At 46.4% G+C, this 20,317-nt stretch overlaps 1 protein-coding gene, 1 non-coding gene and 1 pseudogene across 2 annotated transcripts; all 3 read right to left on the reverse strand.

Annotated features, from left to right (window-relative positions):
• Positions 1–8,171: 8,171 nt before the first annotated feature.
• Cdkn2aipnl (CDKN2A interacting protein N-terminal like) lies at positions 8,172–15,599 on the reverse strand. Its single transcript, XM_041663899.1, has 3 exons — positions 15,301–15,599; positions 12,851–12,950; positions 8,172–8,496 (listed from the first exon to the last, which is right to left on the reverse strand). Exons 1-3 carry the CDS (start codon positions 15,537–15,539, stop codon positions 8,485–8,487), a joined length of 351 nt encoding a protein of 116 aa, XP_041519833.1. The 5' UTR covers positions 15,540–15,599; the 3' UTR covers positions 8,172–8,484.
• Positions 15,600–18,596: 2,997 nt separating this feature from the next.
• Positions 18,597–18,717, reverse strand: LOC121457190 (annotated as a pseudogene).
• A 284-nt stretch (positions 18,718–19,001) lies between these two features.
• LOC121457242 lies at positions 19,002–19,109 on the reverse strand. Its single transcript, XR_005975735.1, has one exon. It is a non-coding gene; the product is annotated as a U6 spliceosomal RNA (small nuclear RNA).
• Between the last annotated feature and the right edge of the window lie 1,208 nt (positions 19,110–20,317).

Raw genomic sequence — 20,317 nt, forward strand, 5'->3', positions numbered from 1 at the left:
CTTGTGTAGTCTCTCTAGTAGTTGAAACAGCTATTGCAGTGAGCCTGAGTTTCTTGTCATCCATACCAGCCTTCTAGAGATGTTCTCTGGTAACCTCTCCGTTGGAAAATTGGGTTGCAGAATGACTAAGTCTTCTGCTCACGAGCAAAGTTTAAAACGGGGATGGATAAGAACTGGTTCTTCCCTTTAGAAGTTACTCCTCCGTGGGGCTGATGGTTCAGTGGTTAATAGCATGTACTGTTTCCTCAAGAATTCGAACTCGTTTTCCTGCACCCACTTCAGACAGTTCCGAGCTGCCTGTAACTCCAGCTCCAGGAGGATCCAAAGCTCATGATTAAAATTAATACAGAAGAATGTCAAGCTATTAAGCAGAGTGTAGTGGCACATATACTCAGGAGTTGGGGGAGGGGAGGGATCATGGGTTTGAGCCTGGTCTACGCAGTGAGTTCCAGGCCACCCCACGTGTGATAATTCTGCCATTTAGCTCTAAAACAAATTCTTTTCCTCCAGTGACCAGACTGTAAATAAGCAGTAGCGTGAGGGATCCTCCTGTTGAGCTAAACTGTCCTGGATACTGTGTCAGCACTGCAGGGTTTTGGTTTTGTTTTGTTTTTCAAGACCAGGAGCCTGTGTGGCTTTGGAGCCTGTCCTGGAACTCTCTCTGGAAACCAGGCTGGCCTCGAACTCACAGAGATCCACCTGCCTCTGCCTCCTAAGTGCTGGAATCAGAGGCGTGTGCCACCATGGCCAGGCTGATAAGCCTTTACCATACAGAAATGTTTGTTTTTACTCTCTAGATAGTTTGTACAACAAGGAGCTAGAACTACTACTGATGTAGATTTGCATAGGGGTTTAGGTGCACTTGTGATGTGGATTTCCAATAATGGCTGGCAGAGAACAGTCCCTATGGCACTGTTCCTGAACTTTCGTTTCATTACAGGTCAGGGACCTAAGTACACAGAGATGAGGTGTCTCAATTCAGGTCAGCAGCTGAAAATGAGCTGCTGTTGGAGGAGTTTGACTCTGGAACCATTAAGGAAAATCCAGGGGAATTTCACTTTTGGGGAAAAACTTAACTTGATAAATAGTTACACAGAGACTTCGCAGTGGAAAGGTTTTCCTTGTCATTTCCTACCTTCATACACATACCCCATGTCAAAAGTCTAGCTAGAGAAACTTACCTGGTCTCTCTATAAAGAACCAATTTCTCAATGAACTGTTTACCCCTCCAGGAAATCCCCTTGTCTGGAGCTCCTCAACCTTAGCCCCTTCACAACAAAATGGTTCCATTCATATAAGTACCTTCCAGAGGCTGTCTGTGCGATTGCTCAGGGGGTGAAGGTGCTTGATGCCAAGCCAGAGTCAGTTCTCAGGGACCCCAGAAAGAGAACTGACTTCCACAAACTGTCCTCTGACCTCTAGCCACAACCTGGTACATGTGCTCTCACACAAACACAAAAAAATCAGGTTAAGGTCTGAGGACTGATGTAAACAAACTCATGGGTGGGAAGTAATAAAGCTGAGAGTAATGGTCTGTCTGTGCTCAGTAAACGAAGTGCCCACCTACTCAGTATGTTGTGTTCTAGGGGAACCGAGGCTTAAACTGGGGTCCTTGAGTGCCAGATGAGCACTATATGAATGAGTGGCACACCGGAGGCTGGAGAGGTGGCCCAGTGTTAGAGAACACACTGCTCTTGAAGAGGACTTGAGTTCAGTTCCTGGCACCCATGCCAAGTAGCTCACCTGTAACTTGAGGGGTCCTGAAGCCTCTGACCTGTGGGCACCACCACTCGTGGACACAGATACACACATGAAGATTTAAAAGAACATGGGTATATAGCTCAGTATTTGGGAGACTAAGGCAGGATCATTATCATGAGTTTGAGGCTGTCCGGGCTACACAGAGACCCTGTCTCCAGAAAGAATCATCTGAACTCAAATTTTGAGGTACTGGGAATCAAAATGGCCTCGGGCATGCTAGGCAAGTATTCTATCCATGAACTCTGTATTACCTAGCCCTGGGATGCTTTGGTGTTTCAGTTTTCCTAAGTTTGGAAGCAGACAGTGTGGCTCACAATTCTTTCTATTGTGTCTAGCCATGGGATGTGTCACATGGGTTAGATGTGTGAATAGAAATCGAGTAGTTCAAGCTGTAGAAGTTGTGCGAAATTGTAGGAGAGAAACTTGTGCCGGGGTTAAGCTTAGTTCCCATCCAGTTAGGGAGAAAATGAGCTCCTATCTACCAGTAGAGATAATTTTCTGTCCCAGTCAGTATATGACAGCAAAGATCCCAGAAATCATGTGACTGAAAAGACTGGCCTTTCCTCCACCTCTACCCTTTGAGGAAAGAAGACGTCACTGAAGACAAGTGCCATTTTTAGTAAATTCTTCACATCGTTACAATAACTGAAAAATAGTAAAGCCTTGAGGTTTTAAAGCTGCTTCTGCTCATAGGATAGCTAGGGAATTGATTTTAGTTGTGTCCTCTACAAATGGGTGTGTCAGCAGTACACACAGTTCAGCATTCGCTCCAGGCACCCTCTCTGGTATACAGAAGGTTCAGACTTGGATGAACTTAACTGCCATTTATTACATAACTGACGCTCTGGCACTTACCAGACAGTGACTTGCTGAGAGCAGGTAGCCCAGCTTACTAGAGAAAGAACTTACATGGTCACAACACCACACCTCTGGGCTGGGTGTGTGGCTCAGTGGTAGAGCATCTGCTGGAGCAAGTACACAGATCTGGGTTTGATCCCCAGCCACCCCCACACACTATGCCTCATGGCTTAGATGGAAGTGAATCCCTCAACTATGGATCAGAGCCTGTCTGTGAGCTCACTAGTCACCATCCTTAGCATCTGAGGAGGACGTCACTGTGTCTTCAAAGCTGCTGGAAGGAAGACATTGCTGTTTCAGCAGAACTCTGAGGAGCAAAGACTCTCCCACACCTGCCGCCTTTCTGAAGCCCAGAGGAGAAAGTTACCCCTTTATAAACAGGGTCTTTGGCCAAGAATATCACTGCCCACCAGCTGAATTGGCACAGTGGTGCTCCTAAAGAGTGTCAGATAAAGAGACTTGGAGCTCTGGCTGGTCCGTATAAAGTCAGTTTTAGAAAACATAATTGGAAGTTTTGTAACAGTTGGTTCAGAGAAAACAAGGAACAGGAAACCTCTCACCTACCACCTCATTCCAAGCCTGAGAGATACTCTCCCTTTCCATAGAAAAAGATGTGTTTGCTTGACCTGATAACTCACACACTGGCAGAGACTACGGTCACCAGCTCCAGCTACATGCATCTGTCATCACTGTCCTTTGGGGGAGAGAGCCAGGCAGATCTCTGAGCTCAAGGCCAGTCTGGTCTGCAGAGCAAGTTCCAGGACAATAAAAGCTACACAAAAACCCTATCTCAAAAAACTAAACAAAGAAGAAAAGCTGTCATCCTACTGAGCTGTGTCCAGCGTTGTCCTGGAAATGTTCCCGTGTGTGCACACAAAGATGTGGGTATCAGGCAGAATGAGAACTGAAGGGCTTCCTTTAGAGAGAGGCCTCTTCCCTGGGGTCACAAGCATGACCAACACTGATGCTTGGGGGTTGATGGCAAAATGCTCACTCCTGGCTTTGTTATCACACATTTATTGGGTTGTGTGTGCTAGGAACAGTCTTCTACAGCCCAGGCACACCTAGAACTCTATATAGTCCAAGATAGCCTCAGAGTTAGAATCCTCCTGCCTCAAACTTCCAAGTGCCAGTAATAGCCGGTGCCATCATGATGCATTATGTATGGGTATTTTGCCTGCACAGATGTTTTTGTAATGCCTGTGCAACTGATACCTGCAGAGGTCAAGAAGGGATCATCAGAGCCCCTTGAACTGGAGTTACAATTAACAGTACACCATGTGAGTGCTGGGAATTGATCCAGGACCTCTGAAAGAGCAGCCGGTGCTCTTAACCACTGAGCCATCTTTCTGGCACCTTTTTTGTTGCTTTTTGAGACAGTCTTAGATAACACAGACTGGCCTTGAACTTAGTGTATAGTCAAGGATGACCGTAAATGTCTGATCCTCTTGCCCTCCTCTCCTAAGTGCTAGAATTATAGGTGTGCACCACTACACCTGGCTTACACATTGGTGGGGATGCACCCAGGGCTTCATACAGTTTAGGCTGGCACTCATTCCCAGCCACATAATTTCTTTTGCAAACTGGATCTTCATCTTGGAACAGCTTGAGAAGTTGCCACAGCCAGCATCAAGGATCTGGTGATAAGAGCAGCAACACGCAATACCAAAGGACAGTGAGGATCGCTTACTTTGCAGCTAGCCTCTGCAGGCACAGGCCTGTACAGGAAACAGAAGACAGCAGAGGATTTTGGGGGGGTTCAAGATGCACACCCACCTGTAATCCCAGCACGCAGGAGGCAGAGGCAGACATCTCTCTGAGGCCAGCCTGGTCTATATAGCAAGTCCCAAGCCAGCCTGGGCTATGTAGTGGGGCTCCAACTCAGTACAACAACAAAATTTAACAAGTTCTAAAGATCAATACAAAGAAGAGCGAGAAACACAAATCACCAACATAACACCTGAGATACTGAAAACCGGTGGTTGAACAGTCAGGTCGGCCCAGAACTCTAGCCAGAGTGAAGGGGAATGTGGTGTTTTGCAGCACTGTGTGGGACAGGCCCCCTGTCTCAGGCAGTGCATGCTGTGGGGCAGGAGCTCAAACCCCAGACTTTCTGGTCTCAAGAAGCCTAAGTTAGGAGCTGGAGGCTGCAAGTGGCCACCAGAGAGCTTTAGCCACGGTCTGCCACTTCCCGGGGTTTGTATTTGGTTGTTGGCCTCTTGCTCAGTACCACCCACCGTTTGTCCGTCTCACCTCTCAAGTATCTGAGGCCACATACATGCATGCTACTATCTCTCCAGAGAAAGGTTCTTTCTCTTGCAGCCCTGGGATGGGGTGGGAGAGCAGGGCCTCTGTGGAAACTTGCTTTTTTTTTTTTTTTTAGTGTGAACCCAAGTTTGTCAAAAGCTTTGGTTCCAACATGTTCCAGCTTGTCCTCAATGGAAACCCAGGACAGGACGGAAGCAGTGCCAGGCATGTGCAAACGTGGTTTCACAGAGTCCTTCAATAAGGGGAGTCCGATTTGCCAGATGTCCCCACCAAGGGCACTGGCAATGGGACGTGTCTGCCGTCACACTCACTGTGGAGAACCGAATGGACCTTTTAGGAATCGCCTGTGTCTCCCTACTTCATGGAAGGCTAAGGCAGATGGAATACCAGGCCATATAGCAAGACTCAAAAATGGTCAGACTGAAGAGAGAATCCAGCCCAAGAGGAACACATTTTGATGTCGGTTTTAACAGCAAAGCTGTTGTCACCAGCCCCACACAGCATAAGGATGACCTCTTAATTGCCCCTAAAGGGAAGTAGGGCTGGCTCAGTGGTTAAGAGAACTTGCTGCTCTTCCAGAGGACCTGGGTTCAATTCCCAGCTCCCACAATGATGGCTCACATCTGTCTGTAACTCCAATTCCAGGAGATTGGATCCAGGGATCCAGCACCCTCTTCTGACCTCCAAGATCACCAGTCATGCAAGTGGTATACAGACATACATGCAGACAAAATACCCATACACATAAAATAAAAAAATTTAAGCCAGGCAGCGGTGGCACATGCCTTTAATCCCAGCATTCGGGAGGCAGAGGCAAGTGGATCTCTGTGAGTTTGAGGCCAGCCTGGTATATATGGTGAGTTCCAGGCCAGCCAGGGCTACACAGAGAATCACTGTCTCGAAAGAAAAATAACAGTTTTAAACCAGAGAAGGACCGAGATGGGTCTTCAACCCCTAGTGACAATGGTGACGTTCCCCCAGGCAACTGAGGTTGGAAGGCCACAGAGAAGGACTTTCTAAGCCCTAGCCTTCGTAGCCCGGCTGCTGGCTATCATGAAAGCACACAGGCCTGTCCCCTAGACAGCAGGCTCACTCACCTTGTTATCTTCACCAGTGCCCAGAAGATCCTTCAGAGCTCAGGTGGGCAGCACAGGAATCTAACTTCAGACAGGGCAACATATTACAACATGTTGCAAAGAATTCGCCAGTAGGCAGTTATTTCTGCCACTGCGCAGATAGGTGAGCCAGTCCACGTCAATCCTAGAAAAGCTCAGAGGGAATCCTTACCTTCCTTACCTTTAATATCAGCAGGTGCATTTTTTTTTAAGTCAAGGTCACATGCAACCCAGGCTAGCCTTGAACTCAGTATCAGCTGAGAATGGCCTGAACAGGAGTTAAACTCACTAGTGCTGAGATTACGGGGATGCACCACCATATCCGGTTCATGTGGTGTAAGGGTTCAAACCCAGGGCTTCCACTACTGAGTCACATCCCTAGCTTGTACTGCACCATAGGCTTCTCAGGAATATGGGAGAGAGCGATTTCCTGGGTATAGAACGACCAACCTGAGCACCTCTCATCTGTAGTCAGTGCTCATTTCTTCCAGCCTGATACAAGCTCACAGGAAAGTCCTCTCCCAGGAAGGGTCTGCACAATCTCACACATTTTCACTTCAAGGTTTTGGGAAGAAATACATAAAGGATAAAATACAGGTTAATTTTATAGGTGAGTCAGCCAACGGGTGGTAAAAAGATGAGAAGAAAGGCAGGCAGCTTAGCTGAGGAAAGGGAGAAAACTCACTCACTACAATCAGAACATTAACCTGGGGCCTGGGGACTTAGCTCAATGTTGGAACCCTTGCCTAGCATATGAGGTTCTGGGCTTGGTAATCAGCACCAAAAACAAAGAAAAGCAAAACAGAGAAGGTTGGAGGGAGGAACAGAGAACAGAAGGCTATGCTGACCCCAAAACTTTATGCCTGCAACCAGCTCCACTTGCCAAGATTCTGGGTGTCCAGCTACCTCCGTGTAAGGAAGTATATTGAAGGGCATGAGAACAACCACACAACTCGAACTTCATTCAGTGGAAAAGCTGTTTTATTGGGGATTGAATACAGAAAATAAAATCAACACTCTATAGAAAGTGCATTTTAAAGTGAATTATCACAATTTTTCATCTTGTTTTTAAGCCTCACAGATCTGACAAATGATTTGAATGGAAGAAGGTGAGGCTGAGTTTGAGGTGAGATAAAGCTAAGTCAGTGAGCACATAGCTCAGTTCTGATAGTTACTACCTTGCCCAGGCCTCTGTGACTGGCACCCTGGTCTCCAGTGCCTGGAGTTTTTCCAAGGTTTCAGTCAATGATCTTGACCCCTGATCCATCCTGGTCACTTGGTCTGGAGCCAGGAACCACACAAAGATGTGGCCTTCATCTCAAGCCACCAATAAGAATGTTGTCCCACTGCTCTGGGGCTGGACACCACTGGCCCCAGCGTCTGGGTGTCCAATTTCCTGTACTCAGTAGATAAGCCAAGGCAGACCCCATTGTCTTACTGACCATGATGGGCATGCCATTGATGAGTCCTGCTTGGCACACTGTTCCACTGCTACCCACAGTTCAGGTATCTTTCATCTAATGGTGAGACTCAATAGAAGGATCTGGAAGGGGGTTTGGAACAGATATATCAGCTGTCAGGTAGAATATCAACACCATCATCTAAGCAAAGTATGACTGTAATATAATCCAGAGGCAATGTGCAAGGCAGTTTTTTTATCCTGAAAGCCTTCCAGAAACAGAGAAAATAAGCACACGAGCAGCCCGGGAGACCTAGAAAGTCTGGAAATCAGCTAGCTGGCGGGACAAAGCTGTATAAACTTCCAGGAATTTTTATCTAGCTATTTTTTTCTGTCTCTCTGTAATAATGGAGACCAAACCCAGGACCTCAAGCATGCTAAGCAAGCCCTTTCTCACTGAGCTACATCTCTGGCCCTCGGTGAAGTCTAAGATGAGATCAGAAGCTTTTGTGTAAGTGTCCTCTTTCCTATGAGCTAGCTCGGCTACTTCAGGGCTGCCGCACGATTCCCTTTTCTTGCACACTGCTGAGAGGCCAGCAGTGGGGCGCTCCAGTGACACAGCTGGTTAATGCACAGTCCTTTGGTGGCAACTGGCAGTGAGGAACAAGTACAGAGTGGGTTAGATCGAAATAAGGAGAATCTGGCTTGCCTCAGAAGGACAAAAGGGGGTGGGGCAAAACCCAGAATTACATTTAAAGGTACTCTGCTAAAAAAAAAAAAATCACTGTCATTATTATACCAACATAAAAGGCATTTCAAATAAAGTTTGGCTTGGACAATGCAGACAAAATTTCGGAGAGTCCGCCATTTAATAAACACACGAATATGCATATGTACTGCACTTCACAGCAACAGCTTCTGGAAGAACCAAGACTTCTCTGAAGCACTTGTAGACACGTCCCTTTCCATTCCAGCTGCTTCTGTGCTGCAAACACCAGAAATCTCAAGAGCTGCCATGGTTCACCTCCACCCTGGTCTCCTTTCTAAGTCTGTCCCCAGGGGAGGAAATGTGGTACATCTGCCTTAGCTTTGATGCTGGGGAAAAAAGAGAAGAGAAAGTTAGACAGCCATTGAGTCCCATGAATCAAGTTTATTTTCACACATTCAAATAAAGCAGCAATGGAATATTTATGCTCGACCCAGATGGCAAGTGTACTCAGAAATTATTAATATTTTACTACCTAAGAAAATGCAGCTAAACACTGACCGCATGATCCACTTGGAAACCAGAACCTCACCTCCCCGACTTGAGGCTTGCTGTCTCTAAGTGTTCACCATTTAAAGTGATTACAGAAATACTTAAAATGCTACTCCTGCCACCGGCCTCTGCTCTCACAGACACTCACTGTTCTAAATCCAACACGGCCACATTCAGGTAGTAATTTGCAGCTCTCCACACTGAGTCAGGGCACTTAGGAGATGTGAAGGTTACATATTTTTGGAGTTCACACGATTAGAAACTGTCAAAGTGAGTCTGCAAACAGTGGTGACCCGGAGCCCACAGATCCCTTCCAGGTGCTCGCTAGCACTTGTGGTAATTTAACCTAGCTTTAGAAACCTTTCAAGGAGGGTGTGAAGAAAGCACTGACTGTCACCCTGGGTCTGAATGGGTTCCCTTGACACTGAGAGTGTGAGTGAATCAACAAAGTCTTTTTAGTAATCAGAGATTTCAAGGTATGACCTACTTTCTAGCTAAACCAAAAATCCTCAGCAAAGATAAAATACCAGTCTTTCTCTCAGGAGAATGCAGTATGACCAAGGAAACTACCTGCAGTCCAGGGGTGACATCCCAAGCCATCTCACTCAGGTTTTCTATCATGTATATAGATAGGTGTTGCATGTCTGTGCACCAGTGTATGCCTGGTGCCCGAGGAGGTGTCAGGAGAGGGAGTTAGAGCCTCTGGGATTAGGGTTCTAGAAGATTATGAACCACCATGCAGGTCCTGGGAATTGAACCAGGATCCTCTGGAGGAGTCACCAGGGCTCTTATCCATTGAGCCATCTCTCCAGCCCCTTGCTCAGATTTTCAACTGGATAGACCTAGACTACTGTCTTCTCCAGAGGGTGCTGTCAGGTGATCCAACTATCCTGGACTCAGGACTACAAGACTAGACCCCTGGAATCAGATCTAGTTTTTCTTCCTTCTCCCTCTCCCTGAACAGGATCTGCATAGCCCAGGCTTGTCTTCAACTGGCTCTGTAGCCAAGGATGACCCTGAGCCCCTGATCTCACCTCTACCTCCTGAGTGCTAGGATTAAAGCTATGGACATCCATGTCTGATTATGGCTTTCGTGAAAATATGGCCTCAGTGCTGGCTGCGACTGTGCACAGAGCACAGAAGAACCTCGTGACATGCAGGCACACCCGCTTTTCCGATTTTCACATTGCTACCTGTGGTCACTTTCACACAACTGTTTTTCCTCATGGGAAGAATCAAATTATGACATTAACAATGTCTGTGCACCAACAATGATAGCATCTTTGTCAATCATTCTAGGTTTGTTTTGTTTAGTTCTTTTTCAGGCCGGGTCTCTCTATGTAGCCCTAGCTAACCTGGAACTAGATATGTAGACCAATCTCACTTCAAACTCTGAGAAATCTGCCTGCCTCTGCCTCCAGAGTGCTGAGATTAAAGGCGTGATGATTCAGTGGCAGGGGCTGCTGGTGATTAGATAGCCACGGCGTTTGCACACTATACTATGCTGAATGCTCCTCTTTCAGAAAAGAGCACACATTCCAACTGTTGAGCAAAGCCCACCTATCATACTCACTCCTCAGAATAAAAAAAGAGGGTTGGACAGGCAAAGGTTCACCTGGCCAAAAGCTGCAGGAGGGTAAAATGTATTTTTAAAACTTTACTCCAGAGAGTCATCATCACTATCTGGCCTCAAGGTGCCAACAATGTTAAGTGATTCATTTCCACATGCCAGCGAACTCTAAAACCCAACTAAACTCTAATTTTAGAGCTGAGGATCAATTCTGGCTGGCACAATGACAGGGCTTCTAGTTGTCTGGTCTACTACTCTTCAGCTTTATCTGATATGAAAAGAAGGACATACTACTTGGAAGACCCCGGGGAGCTCTACAGAGGACTCAGAGATGGTTTTCAATGCATGCAAACCAGTCACAGCTGCTGGATGACTTATCTACAGAAATTTTCATTTTGCTGGGGTTCCTAGAGAGTACCAAACCTAGGCAAGCACTCTGCCACTGAGCCACATCCCCAACCTCCAAGAGGAATCTCTTGTTTAGTTTACACTGCTATTATTTATTTCCACAAGAGTGTTCATGTATGCGTGCAGGCCACAGCACATGATTGGAGGTTAGCAGACAACTTTCAGGAGGTCAGGTCGTTCCTTCCACCATGTCGGTGCCAGGTACTGAACTCGGGTGATCAAGCTTGCCAGCAAACACCTTTTTCTGCTGAGTCACCTCACAGGCCCAAGACTGTGACTTAGGGCAGAAGACAAAAGTGAAAGAATTCCCATTTTGTGTCCACACATTGTCTCCTTCAAAGCCATGGAGTGTCAAGTATGTTTGAACAAACATGGCTTTCACGTGTGAACATGAATCCACCCTTTCCCCATTATTTGTATCAACAAGATGTTGACTTGTTCTGTAATGGGGCTCACAGGCTCCAGACAGATACTTAAGCCGCCTCCGGTAAACCCCGGAACACAGTGGCCTGGGTTCACACTGGCTAGGTCATCATGTCCCTCTGCACTAAGCTAAGAATAAGGAGCATGTGATGGAAGCCCTGCGTAAGATCAAGTTCAAGTTCACTAGCTGCCAAAAAACCCGTATTACTTCACAGAAGTGGGGCTTTACCAAGTTTAATGCAAGTAAATCTGAAGATCTGGAGGCTGAAAGGTAGGTCATCACCCAATCTGTGATATCACAGCAGGCCCTGCATCGTGGCTCCTACATGGCTATACTACTTTCTGTATCATGCTTAGCAGTAAATCTTACACTCTACCCAAATAAGTAATTTGAAATTGTATATAAAAGGCCTAGACAGATATCGAAGGGACTTTAGAAAACAAGGGAGCAATTCTGCCTGAAGAGACCAGGACAGATGTGGGAAGAATGAATCCTGGGGCATTTAGCTGGGACAGACAGCCCCAATCTCCAAAGTTCCTTTTGCCTCTTCCTGGCCCCAGGGATCCAGGATCCAGACTTAAGACTCTAGGACAAAGCTCACTGAGGACAAGGCCACAGCCCTAAGACTAAGCCCTGAAGACTAGAGCACAGCTGTGCTGTCTGGACACTACCCTACCACATTCCTCATCAGCAAATCAGACAGTCCCCACAACCTGGTCCAGCCCTGACCTGCTGAAGCAGAGATCCTGGATGAATTAGTCTACAATGAAGTACTTCTTACTTTAGCACTCTAAGCCAGATACATATATATATATATAAAGCAAAACAGGCCAAATCTGGGGACTTAGTCCTATAATCCCAGAGCTAGGGAGGCAGAGGTAGGAGGATCGTATGAAGTTTGCCAACAGCCTGGTATGCATGTCAAGTTCCAAGCCAGCCAGGGTTGTAGAGCAAGATCCTATCACAAATAAATAAATAAATAAATAAATAGCAAGTAAAACATTTGTTCCTGGGGGCAGAAATCTGGCATCCAGGCCATCAGGGAGGCAGAGGCAAGAGAACTGAAAGCTCAAGCCTGCCTAGCTAAAGGGCAAGGTCAGCCTGGGCAGGAGCCTGTGTGGAAAGAGTCTGTACGGCACGGGGTAGAGCACTTGCCTAGCACACACAAAGCTCTAGGTTCCATTCTTATCAACACAAAAACAATACATGCCCTTAAACCTACATTTTACCTATGAAAGAAAACATGTTTGTTTTTCTGAGTTCTAGCTTATTTTGTTCAACATAATGACCTCCATTTCTATCCATGAACATCCCATTTCATTTTTCTTCACAGCTGACTAGGATTTCACTGTGTATGTGGACGGCATTTCCATATTCACTCGTCTAGTGATGGATACTTCGGCTGCTTACTGTGAACAGTGCAGCAACAAACACAGGTGTGTAAAATCTCTGTGCTATGTCCACTTAGTCCTTCAGGAGTGGGACAGCTGGAGGAATGAGGATCTTCCTGATTCCCAGTTTATCTAGCATAAAGGACCTGGGTTCAGTCCCTGGCCTTCCTGATTCCCAGTTTATCTAGTATAAAGGACCTGGGTTCAGTCCCTGGCACCAAGAGAAAAGTGCAAAGAGATTGAGCCTGCGTGTTACTCCACCAACAACGCATAATCTATCACGCTGAGTTGTTGTCTAGTTATGAAAAGGTTTAGACCAACCTGCGAGGAAACGGGAAACAAGAGTGCACAAAACACAGCACAGGGTCAAAGCTGGGATTGTCACCCCTACTCATTACCTTTTTCATTAATTCACTTCTGGTTATAAACTGTGGCAGGTCCTCCACTTCAATCCCATCAGCCATTTCCATCACCTTGTCCAGAAGGTCTTTACTGTAACTGCACAATAAAAAGCAGGAAGGTGAAGACCTGGGAAGACGCACTGTCATTAGGGGCTGCTAACAGAGTGTAGGTTCTTAGACTGTAAACGCAATTCCTAGACTACAGAACTGTCTGTACATTAGTTAGATCACACTACAGCATCTGAGGTTTAAGCAATGCTCCTATCAGCTTTCTCAGTACCTGGGACTCCAGATACACACCATGATCTGCAAGGTGCTGGTTTGATACTTCAGGGGAAACTACAATGTTCAGCACACGGTCAACAAGTGGCTCTCCCCGCCTGTGGGTACAGAACGAGGCCCGCAGACTGCCAAGATGGTCGAAGTTTGAAGAATTACAAACACAGGGACTGGAAGGATGGCTTAGCAGCTAGGAACACTTAAGGCTCTTGCAGAGGAGTTGGGTTCAGTTCCTACATGGCTATAATTTCCGTTCTCAGGGATCTGATGCCCTCTTCTGGCATCTGAGGATACTCGGTACATATCTATACACATAAATTTTTTTAAAAAAAAATTTTAATTACAAAACAGGAGCAGTTAAGAGCACTTGCTGCTCTTCCAAAGGATCCATCCATTTCCATTCCCAGCAACCACATGCTGGCTCACAACCATCTGCAGCTACAGATCCACGGAACCCAGTGCTCTCCTGGTCTCCACTGTCACCAGGCTACTCACATGGGGCAGACACATGTGTGGACAAAACACGCATCCATATAAAATTGAAAAAAAGCTGTAAATAAATAAAATTAGAAAAACAGAGCATCATACATCTGGTGGTAGTACATATTCATGGATGAGATTTGAGAGCCAAAAACTTTTTTTTTTTTCTTTTTTGAGACAGGGTTTCTCTGTAGCTTTGGTTCCTGTCCTGGAACTAGCTCTTGTAGACCAGGCTGGTATCGAACTCACTGAGATCCGCCTGTCCCTGCCTCTCAAGTGCTGGGATTAAAGGCGAGCACCACTACTGCCCACCAAAAACTTATTTTTAAAACACAGAGAGTATTGGTCTAATGAAAATAACAGCATTCGTTCCTTTGTTCAGCTCAGTTATCTGTCTGAACTTGGCTCCTGTAAACTACGATTTCTGAGGGCACCTTACAAGGCAAAGGGAGGGTGGGCATACGAGGGTGGGCATACGTGGGTGGTGCATGTCGGGCACAGCTTCCCCACATCTCCTTCTAACAAATATCAGAAACCAAGTACCTTCAGGGCTGGAGGTACTCAGAGGTAGAGTACCTATTTGGTGCTAGGGCCTGGGCTTCATCCCTAGCACAAAACCCAAAAGGCAAACCAAGTGGTTTGTCCTGGAGGGGCCATGTGACCAGCTAGAGGATACAAAAATCAGATGAGTCAGGCGGTCCTATTTTAACACAACTTAAAGAAACTTTAGAAGCCTTTATAAGAGCTTGGAGATGCACGCATAATTTCAGTATGTGGAATTCCAGGACTATCTGGGTTATATAATAAACTGAAGGGTCAGCCTCAGTTAAAAGGAGACTGCCTTAAAAAAGTTTTTAAAGGGCTGGAGAGATGGCTCAGTGGTTAAGAGCATTGCCTGCTCTTCCAAAGGTCCTGAGTTCAATTCCCAGCAACCACATGGTGGCTTACAACCATCCTTAAAGAGGTCTGGTGCCCTCTTCTGGCCTGCAGACATGCACACAGACAGAATATTATATACACAATAAATAAATAAATATTTAAAAAAAAAAAAGTTTTTAAAAATGAAAATTAAATAAAAAACCATAAAGGAGTGCAAAAACCTAGTGCTTCCCCCCCCCCTCGCTCTTGGCCTCCTGGTGTGATCGCAAAGGTCCTGGGGGCTTTGGGACAGCAATAAGAAAGTACCATTCCTTTCTTAAGAAGGAAAGCAAAGAGGAAAATGAAGAGGCAAAGATTACATCCTGTCTTAGCGGTGAAAACCACCAGCCAATGGTGCGATATATCACATCCTCTTGCTAGTGTCTTCATCTAGAGGGGGAGGAGGAAGTCTCAGCTTCGGTCTGCACTTTTGCTAAGTGGGTGACAGGAACTAATGGACTTCAAACACACTCTGCAAAGGCAATCTTCCGGGATAATAAAAAGTAATAAAAAATGACCCCAGCAATTCAGCCATCCTCGAGCCCACCTGCATAGCACTCTCCATCATTTAACTGCTGCAGTCATTACAACCACCCAGTCACCAGAAGAGAGCGAGGCTCAGAGAAGAGCTACGTCTTCCCCGAGGGGTTGCTAAGACGGGAAGCAGCCAAGGCCGTAGGAGGCTGGGCCGGGTTCAGCGTGGGGTGGGGTATGGCCCATGTGGGGTCCGTAGATGGGGACGGGGACAGCCGGCTGGCGGAGGTCCGCACCTGCAGCCCAGAAAGAGGTGGTTGGCCCAGACCATGGAGAGGGACAGCAGCTGGTCCAGACGGCCGCCGCCGTCGGGTGGGTCTCGGTAGTCAGGCAGATGGCGCAGGATGAACTCCATGCGCGCTTTCCATTGCTTCTCGCTCTCCGAGTAGGAGCGGAACTGCTCGGCGAAGTCGGCCGCCTGCCGCACCCCGGAAACTAGCTTCTCCACTGACGCGGCGGCCTCGCCACCCACCATGGCTCTCGTCGCCGCCACCACCGAAGATCGCACAAGCCCGCCGCCTTCCCGACACGCCCCGCGCCGCCCCTGCCGCTGCCGCGCGGCTAGAACGGCCTCGACCGAGCGCGACTGCTCTGGAGGTCTGTCTTGGAGCGCCCTCGAGGGGCACGGAGGCTTAGTGTGACCCAGGGCTGCTAGGGCCGCTGCAGACAACTGCGGGGGGGAAACTGAGGACCACAAGCACCCAGGCGGCAACTGGGTGCCCCCTGGGGCCCTGCAATGCTCCTTTTGCCCTGGAGTGTTCCCAAGGCAACTCTATCCTCAGCCACAGCTGAGGCTTGCCCTTCATTCTACTAATCTCCCTGGGGAGTGATGGCCTCTCTTTTATGGATCCACTGTGGTCTCAGGCTGTGCCCTATCTTCCTGCAGAGCCATCCACCCAGTGAGTACCTGCCAGGCACTTCGGTGCCCAGGATGTCCCGCTGTAAAGGTCTTTGTGAGGGAGATAGACGGTAGTGAAAGAATTGCCCAAGTAAATGGGACTTTGGCAAATCATAAAAGAAGTCAGATTGCCACAAATCTGAAGAAACAAGGGACTGCCCCAGTCTTGGAGGTATGGAAATGGTGGTGGAGCCCTGAAGAACACTGAGTTCAATCTCATGGGGAAGGAGAAAACCAACTCCTGAAAATTGTCCTTTGACCGCCACATGAAAGCTGTGGTACGTGGGTATCTACACAACACACTCGTGCGCGCGCGTGCACACAAACACACGGGGGAGGCGGGGGGGGGGGGGGAGACAGAGACAGAATAAAGAGAAGAGAAGAGAAGAGAAGAGAAGAGAGACAATAAACAAATAAATGTGAAAATATAAAATGTGCAGTTGGGTACAAAGGAAAGCCGAGAATCAAGGGTCTCAAGCTCCAGTGAAGGTCTTAATTTGGTGAATGGGCCCCAGAGTAAGAGTTCATTATATAATATTTCTATTACAGATGCTTCCCCTCCACCACGGTCTGGGCTACAACTTTCCTCCCTTCTGCAGTTTCTGTTTCAGTGTCAGGACCCCAGCAAGTAGAAATGTCATCTCGTACACAGTCCACGAATGCCAGGGTAGCGTAAGAACCAGTACCATGCTGGGTGACATCCCATTCATCTCAAAAAGGCATGCTGCTCACCCTCTGGCAAGTAGCACCTGAGCCAAACATGAGAACCCAGAGACAGAAGCAGTTTCTCCCCAGCCATCAGGGATCCAATGATGCCAGCAACCAAAGCCGAGTTCCCACGGAGCAGGGGACATGCCTGGCAAGCCTATTGCAATGGTGATCCCCAGGTCAACCCTGGATACTCAGATTCAAGCTTCCAGAAAATTCTGATTCTAACTTCAGCAAACCAGACTTTGAAAACATTCAGTGTGCCAGTCATAATGGCAGACACCTTTTGTCCCAGCTTCTCCATGTGTTGAAGCAGGAGAATTACCTGAGTCTGGAAGTTTGCAATCATCCTTATCACAGAGACCCCCATCTCTTAAAAACATTGTTTAGGGGTAGCTGAGCTAAATTCTTGGCCCCTTGATTGTATACTGAGGTGATTGATTATAAACTAGGACACAGCCTGGAGAGATGGTTCGGCAGATGAGAGCACTGGCTGCTCTTCTAGAAGACTGGGCTTGGTTCCCAGCACCCAATGGTGGCTTACAACCATCCACAACTGCTTTGATGTTTCATTTTTAGCAACACAAGCCACAGACTTAAGATTCTTCTAACTCAGCTGGGCGGTGGTGGCGCACGCCTTTAATCCCAGCACTCGGGAGGCAGAGGCAGGCGGATCTCTGTGAGTTCGAGACCAGCCTGGTCTACAAGAGCTAGTTCCAGGACAGGCTCCAAAACCACAGAGAAACCCTGTCTCGAAAAACCAAAAAAAAAAAAAAAAAGATTCTTCTAACTCTGTGTTGGAGATACGACTCAGCAGTTAAGAGCACTGACTGCTCTACCAGAGGACCCGGGTTCAATTCCCAGCACCCACATGGCAGCTCACAGCTGTCTGTAACTCCAGTTCCAGGGGACTCAGCACCCTCACCCAGACATATGTGCGGGACAAAACATCAAAGTCTATTAAAAAAAAATCCTTATGCCTCAGCCTCCCCAGTGCTAATATTTTAAGTGTGCTCCTCTATGCCATTGAGTTTTTATATAAATTTTAGCATCTATTCATTGACTTCTAGAAAAACAGTCTATTAGTATTTCATGTGGGATTGTGTTAAATATTCAGATTAATTTGAGGAGAATTAACATTTTTATCAATATTAAATCTCCTAATTTTCAAACATGGTAATAATGTATCTCTCCATTTATTTAGGCTTTGTATGTGTGTAGTTTGTTTTGCTGTTATTTTATTTAGTGAGTTTTTGAGATGAGGCTCTCTTTCTGTAGCCCAGGGTGTCCTAGAAATCTCAACCTTCTTGCCTTAGCTTCCTAAATGTTGTGTGACTGTTGTGGTGTGTGTGTGTGTGTGTGTGCTCTTGAACACTTTTAAAGACAGGGTCTTATGTAGTCTAGGATGGCCTTGAACTCCCTTTGTAGCCGAGGCTAGTTTTGAAATACTGATCCTTCTGCCTCCACTCACCAAGTACTAGAATTGCAGGCATGAGCCACTACATCTGGCTTTATGGTTGGTTGGTTTGTCTGTTTTGTCTGTTTTGAATGTGAGAGCTATTAGCAAACATGATTGGCAGAATATGGAACTCAGCACAGCGGTAGCCCTCAGGAGTTCAGGGCCTCCACTAGTCCAGGGAATCACATGTAGGCATGTATTTAGCCCCGCAGACATCAGGGATGTGCTGCTTCTCAGCTACGATGTCTTCAAATTTGTCTGTATTAAACTGGGTGAAGCCCTACTTCTTCTGGTGGCCAGGGAACTTGAACCTGGCCTTCCCCAGAGCCTCAAACACATGTTCCTTATTCTGAAGCTTAAGCAGATGGACCTGATGACCTGTCTTGTGTGAAACTGTCCCCTGTATCAGGTCTGGAGCGTAGAGTAGGAACAACAGGAGCTCAGAGACGTGCGTATTCACCAGAAAACTCTATCTCAAAGGCCCCTCGGGGCAACCCAAACAAGGTCCAAGCTGAACACTCCCAAGCAGGCTGCTGCTTGCAACACAGGGCTCCATGAGAAGAACCTAGTCGGCCCAGTGGGCTGCAGAAGGAGTGTATTTTTATGTCCCATGAGCCATTAGACGTACATACCTGTTCCCATTTTGTTTGTTATTCCATATATATCTTTTACACCATCTGGTTCATTGTCTTTTTTATTATTCAAAACATCTATTTACTCACTGGAAATGATCAAAGTAGGAAAAGCAGTAATACATCTTTTTCTTACATGATCTTAAGTTCCAGTACATCAACGAACAAAGTAGGCTTAACATGTCACTTAAGATAGTTCAGCATTATCAGCTTTGAAAGAAGCATCCTTAGTAACAAGTCAAAAATATGGAACACTTCACAAATTTGCATGCCACCCTTGCACAGGGGCCATGCTAATCATCTCCGTAATTGTTCCAATTTTAGCAAGTGTGCTGCCCAAGCCAACACATGGTTTCTTCTTCTTCTTCCTTTTTTTTTTGTTTTTTGTTTTTTGTTTTTCGAGACAGGGTTTCTCTGTAGCTTTGGTGCCTGTCCCAGAACTAGCTCTTGTAGACCAGGCTGGCCTTGAACTCCCAGAGATCCGCCTGCCTCTGCCTCCCACGTGCTGGGATAAAAGGTGTGCACCACCACCGCCCGGCCTTCTTCTTCTTCTTCTTCTTCTTCTTCTTCTTCTTCTTCTTCTTCTTCTTCTCCTTCTCCTTCTTCTTCTTCTTCTTCTTCTTCTTCTTCTTCTTCTTTTTCTTCTTCTTCCTCCTCCTCCTCCTTCTTCTTCTTGAGGGTTTCTTTGTATAGCCTTGACTGTCCTAGAACTTGCTCTGTAGATCAGACTGGCCTCAAATTCACAGAGATCCACGTGCCTCTCAAGTCCTGGGATTAAAGGCATAGACCATCACCACCCAGCTGGTTTTGTCTTATTTATACTTGAAAATTTAATATGCAAACATCCCTTTAATCACAACACTCACGAGGTGGAGGCAGATGGATCTCTGTGAGTTCAAGGCAGCCTGATCTACACATGAAGTTCTAAGCCAGAAAGGGGTTTCTAGTAAGATCCTGTCTCAAAAACAAAATATAATAACTCCTACTTCCTTTACTAACTTAAGTTTAATTTTTTATTTTAAGACAGGGTCTTATATAGCCCAAGTTATCCCTAACACACTGTATAGTCAAGGATGATATTGAACTTTTGATCCTGGTACCTCTACCTCCCAAGAGCTGGGGGTTCAGGTAAATACCACCACATTTGATTATGTAGTCTTCCACTGAATTTTAGGCTTCACCAACCATGTGTTTTGTGTTTTTGTTTTTTGTGTTTCTTTTTTCCTTTTCCTACTCCTTTTCTTTTTCATCTTCCTCTTTCTCCCAAGATTATCTCCTGAAATAGTCTCACCAACTCTTTGGGTTGCAAGCATGAAAACCCTGAACTGATTCTAGGAGACACATTAGAAGCTCATCTTGCTCTCTCAGTCAAACTGTTTACTGTTGGTTTTGCCATTTGGTGGCATTTTGCACATAGGCTTCTTCAGAATACAAAGTTTTGAACTTTCTGGGTCTGGGTTACCTTACTAAGTATGTTTTTTTTTTCTAGTTTTATTCATTTGCCTGCAAATTTCATAACACCATTGTTTTTAACAGCTGAGTACTACTCCATTGTG

The sequence above is a fragment of the Microtus oregoni genome, unplaced genomic scaffold (assembly GCF_018167655.1).
Source record: "Microtus oregoni isolate MIOR12 unplaced genomic scaffold, Mior012 000015F_ref0000493, whole genome shotgun sequence".
In the NCBI taxonomy this organism is placed as follows: domain Eukaryota; kingdom Metazoa; phylum Chordata; class Mammalia; order Rodentia; family Cricetidae; genus Microtus; species Microtus oregoni.

Coding starts and splice junctions, on each gene's coding strand:
- Cdkn2aipnl (XM_041663899.1), bottom strand. CDS start 15,539: ATGGTGGGTGGCGAGGCCGCCGCGTCAGTGGAGAAGCTAGTTTCCGGG. Junction 12,951..15,300: donor CACCTCTTTCTGGGCTGCAG/GTGCGGACCTCC, acceptor TTTATTGTGCAG/TTACAGTAAAGACCTTCTGG.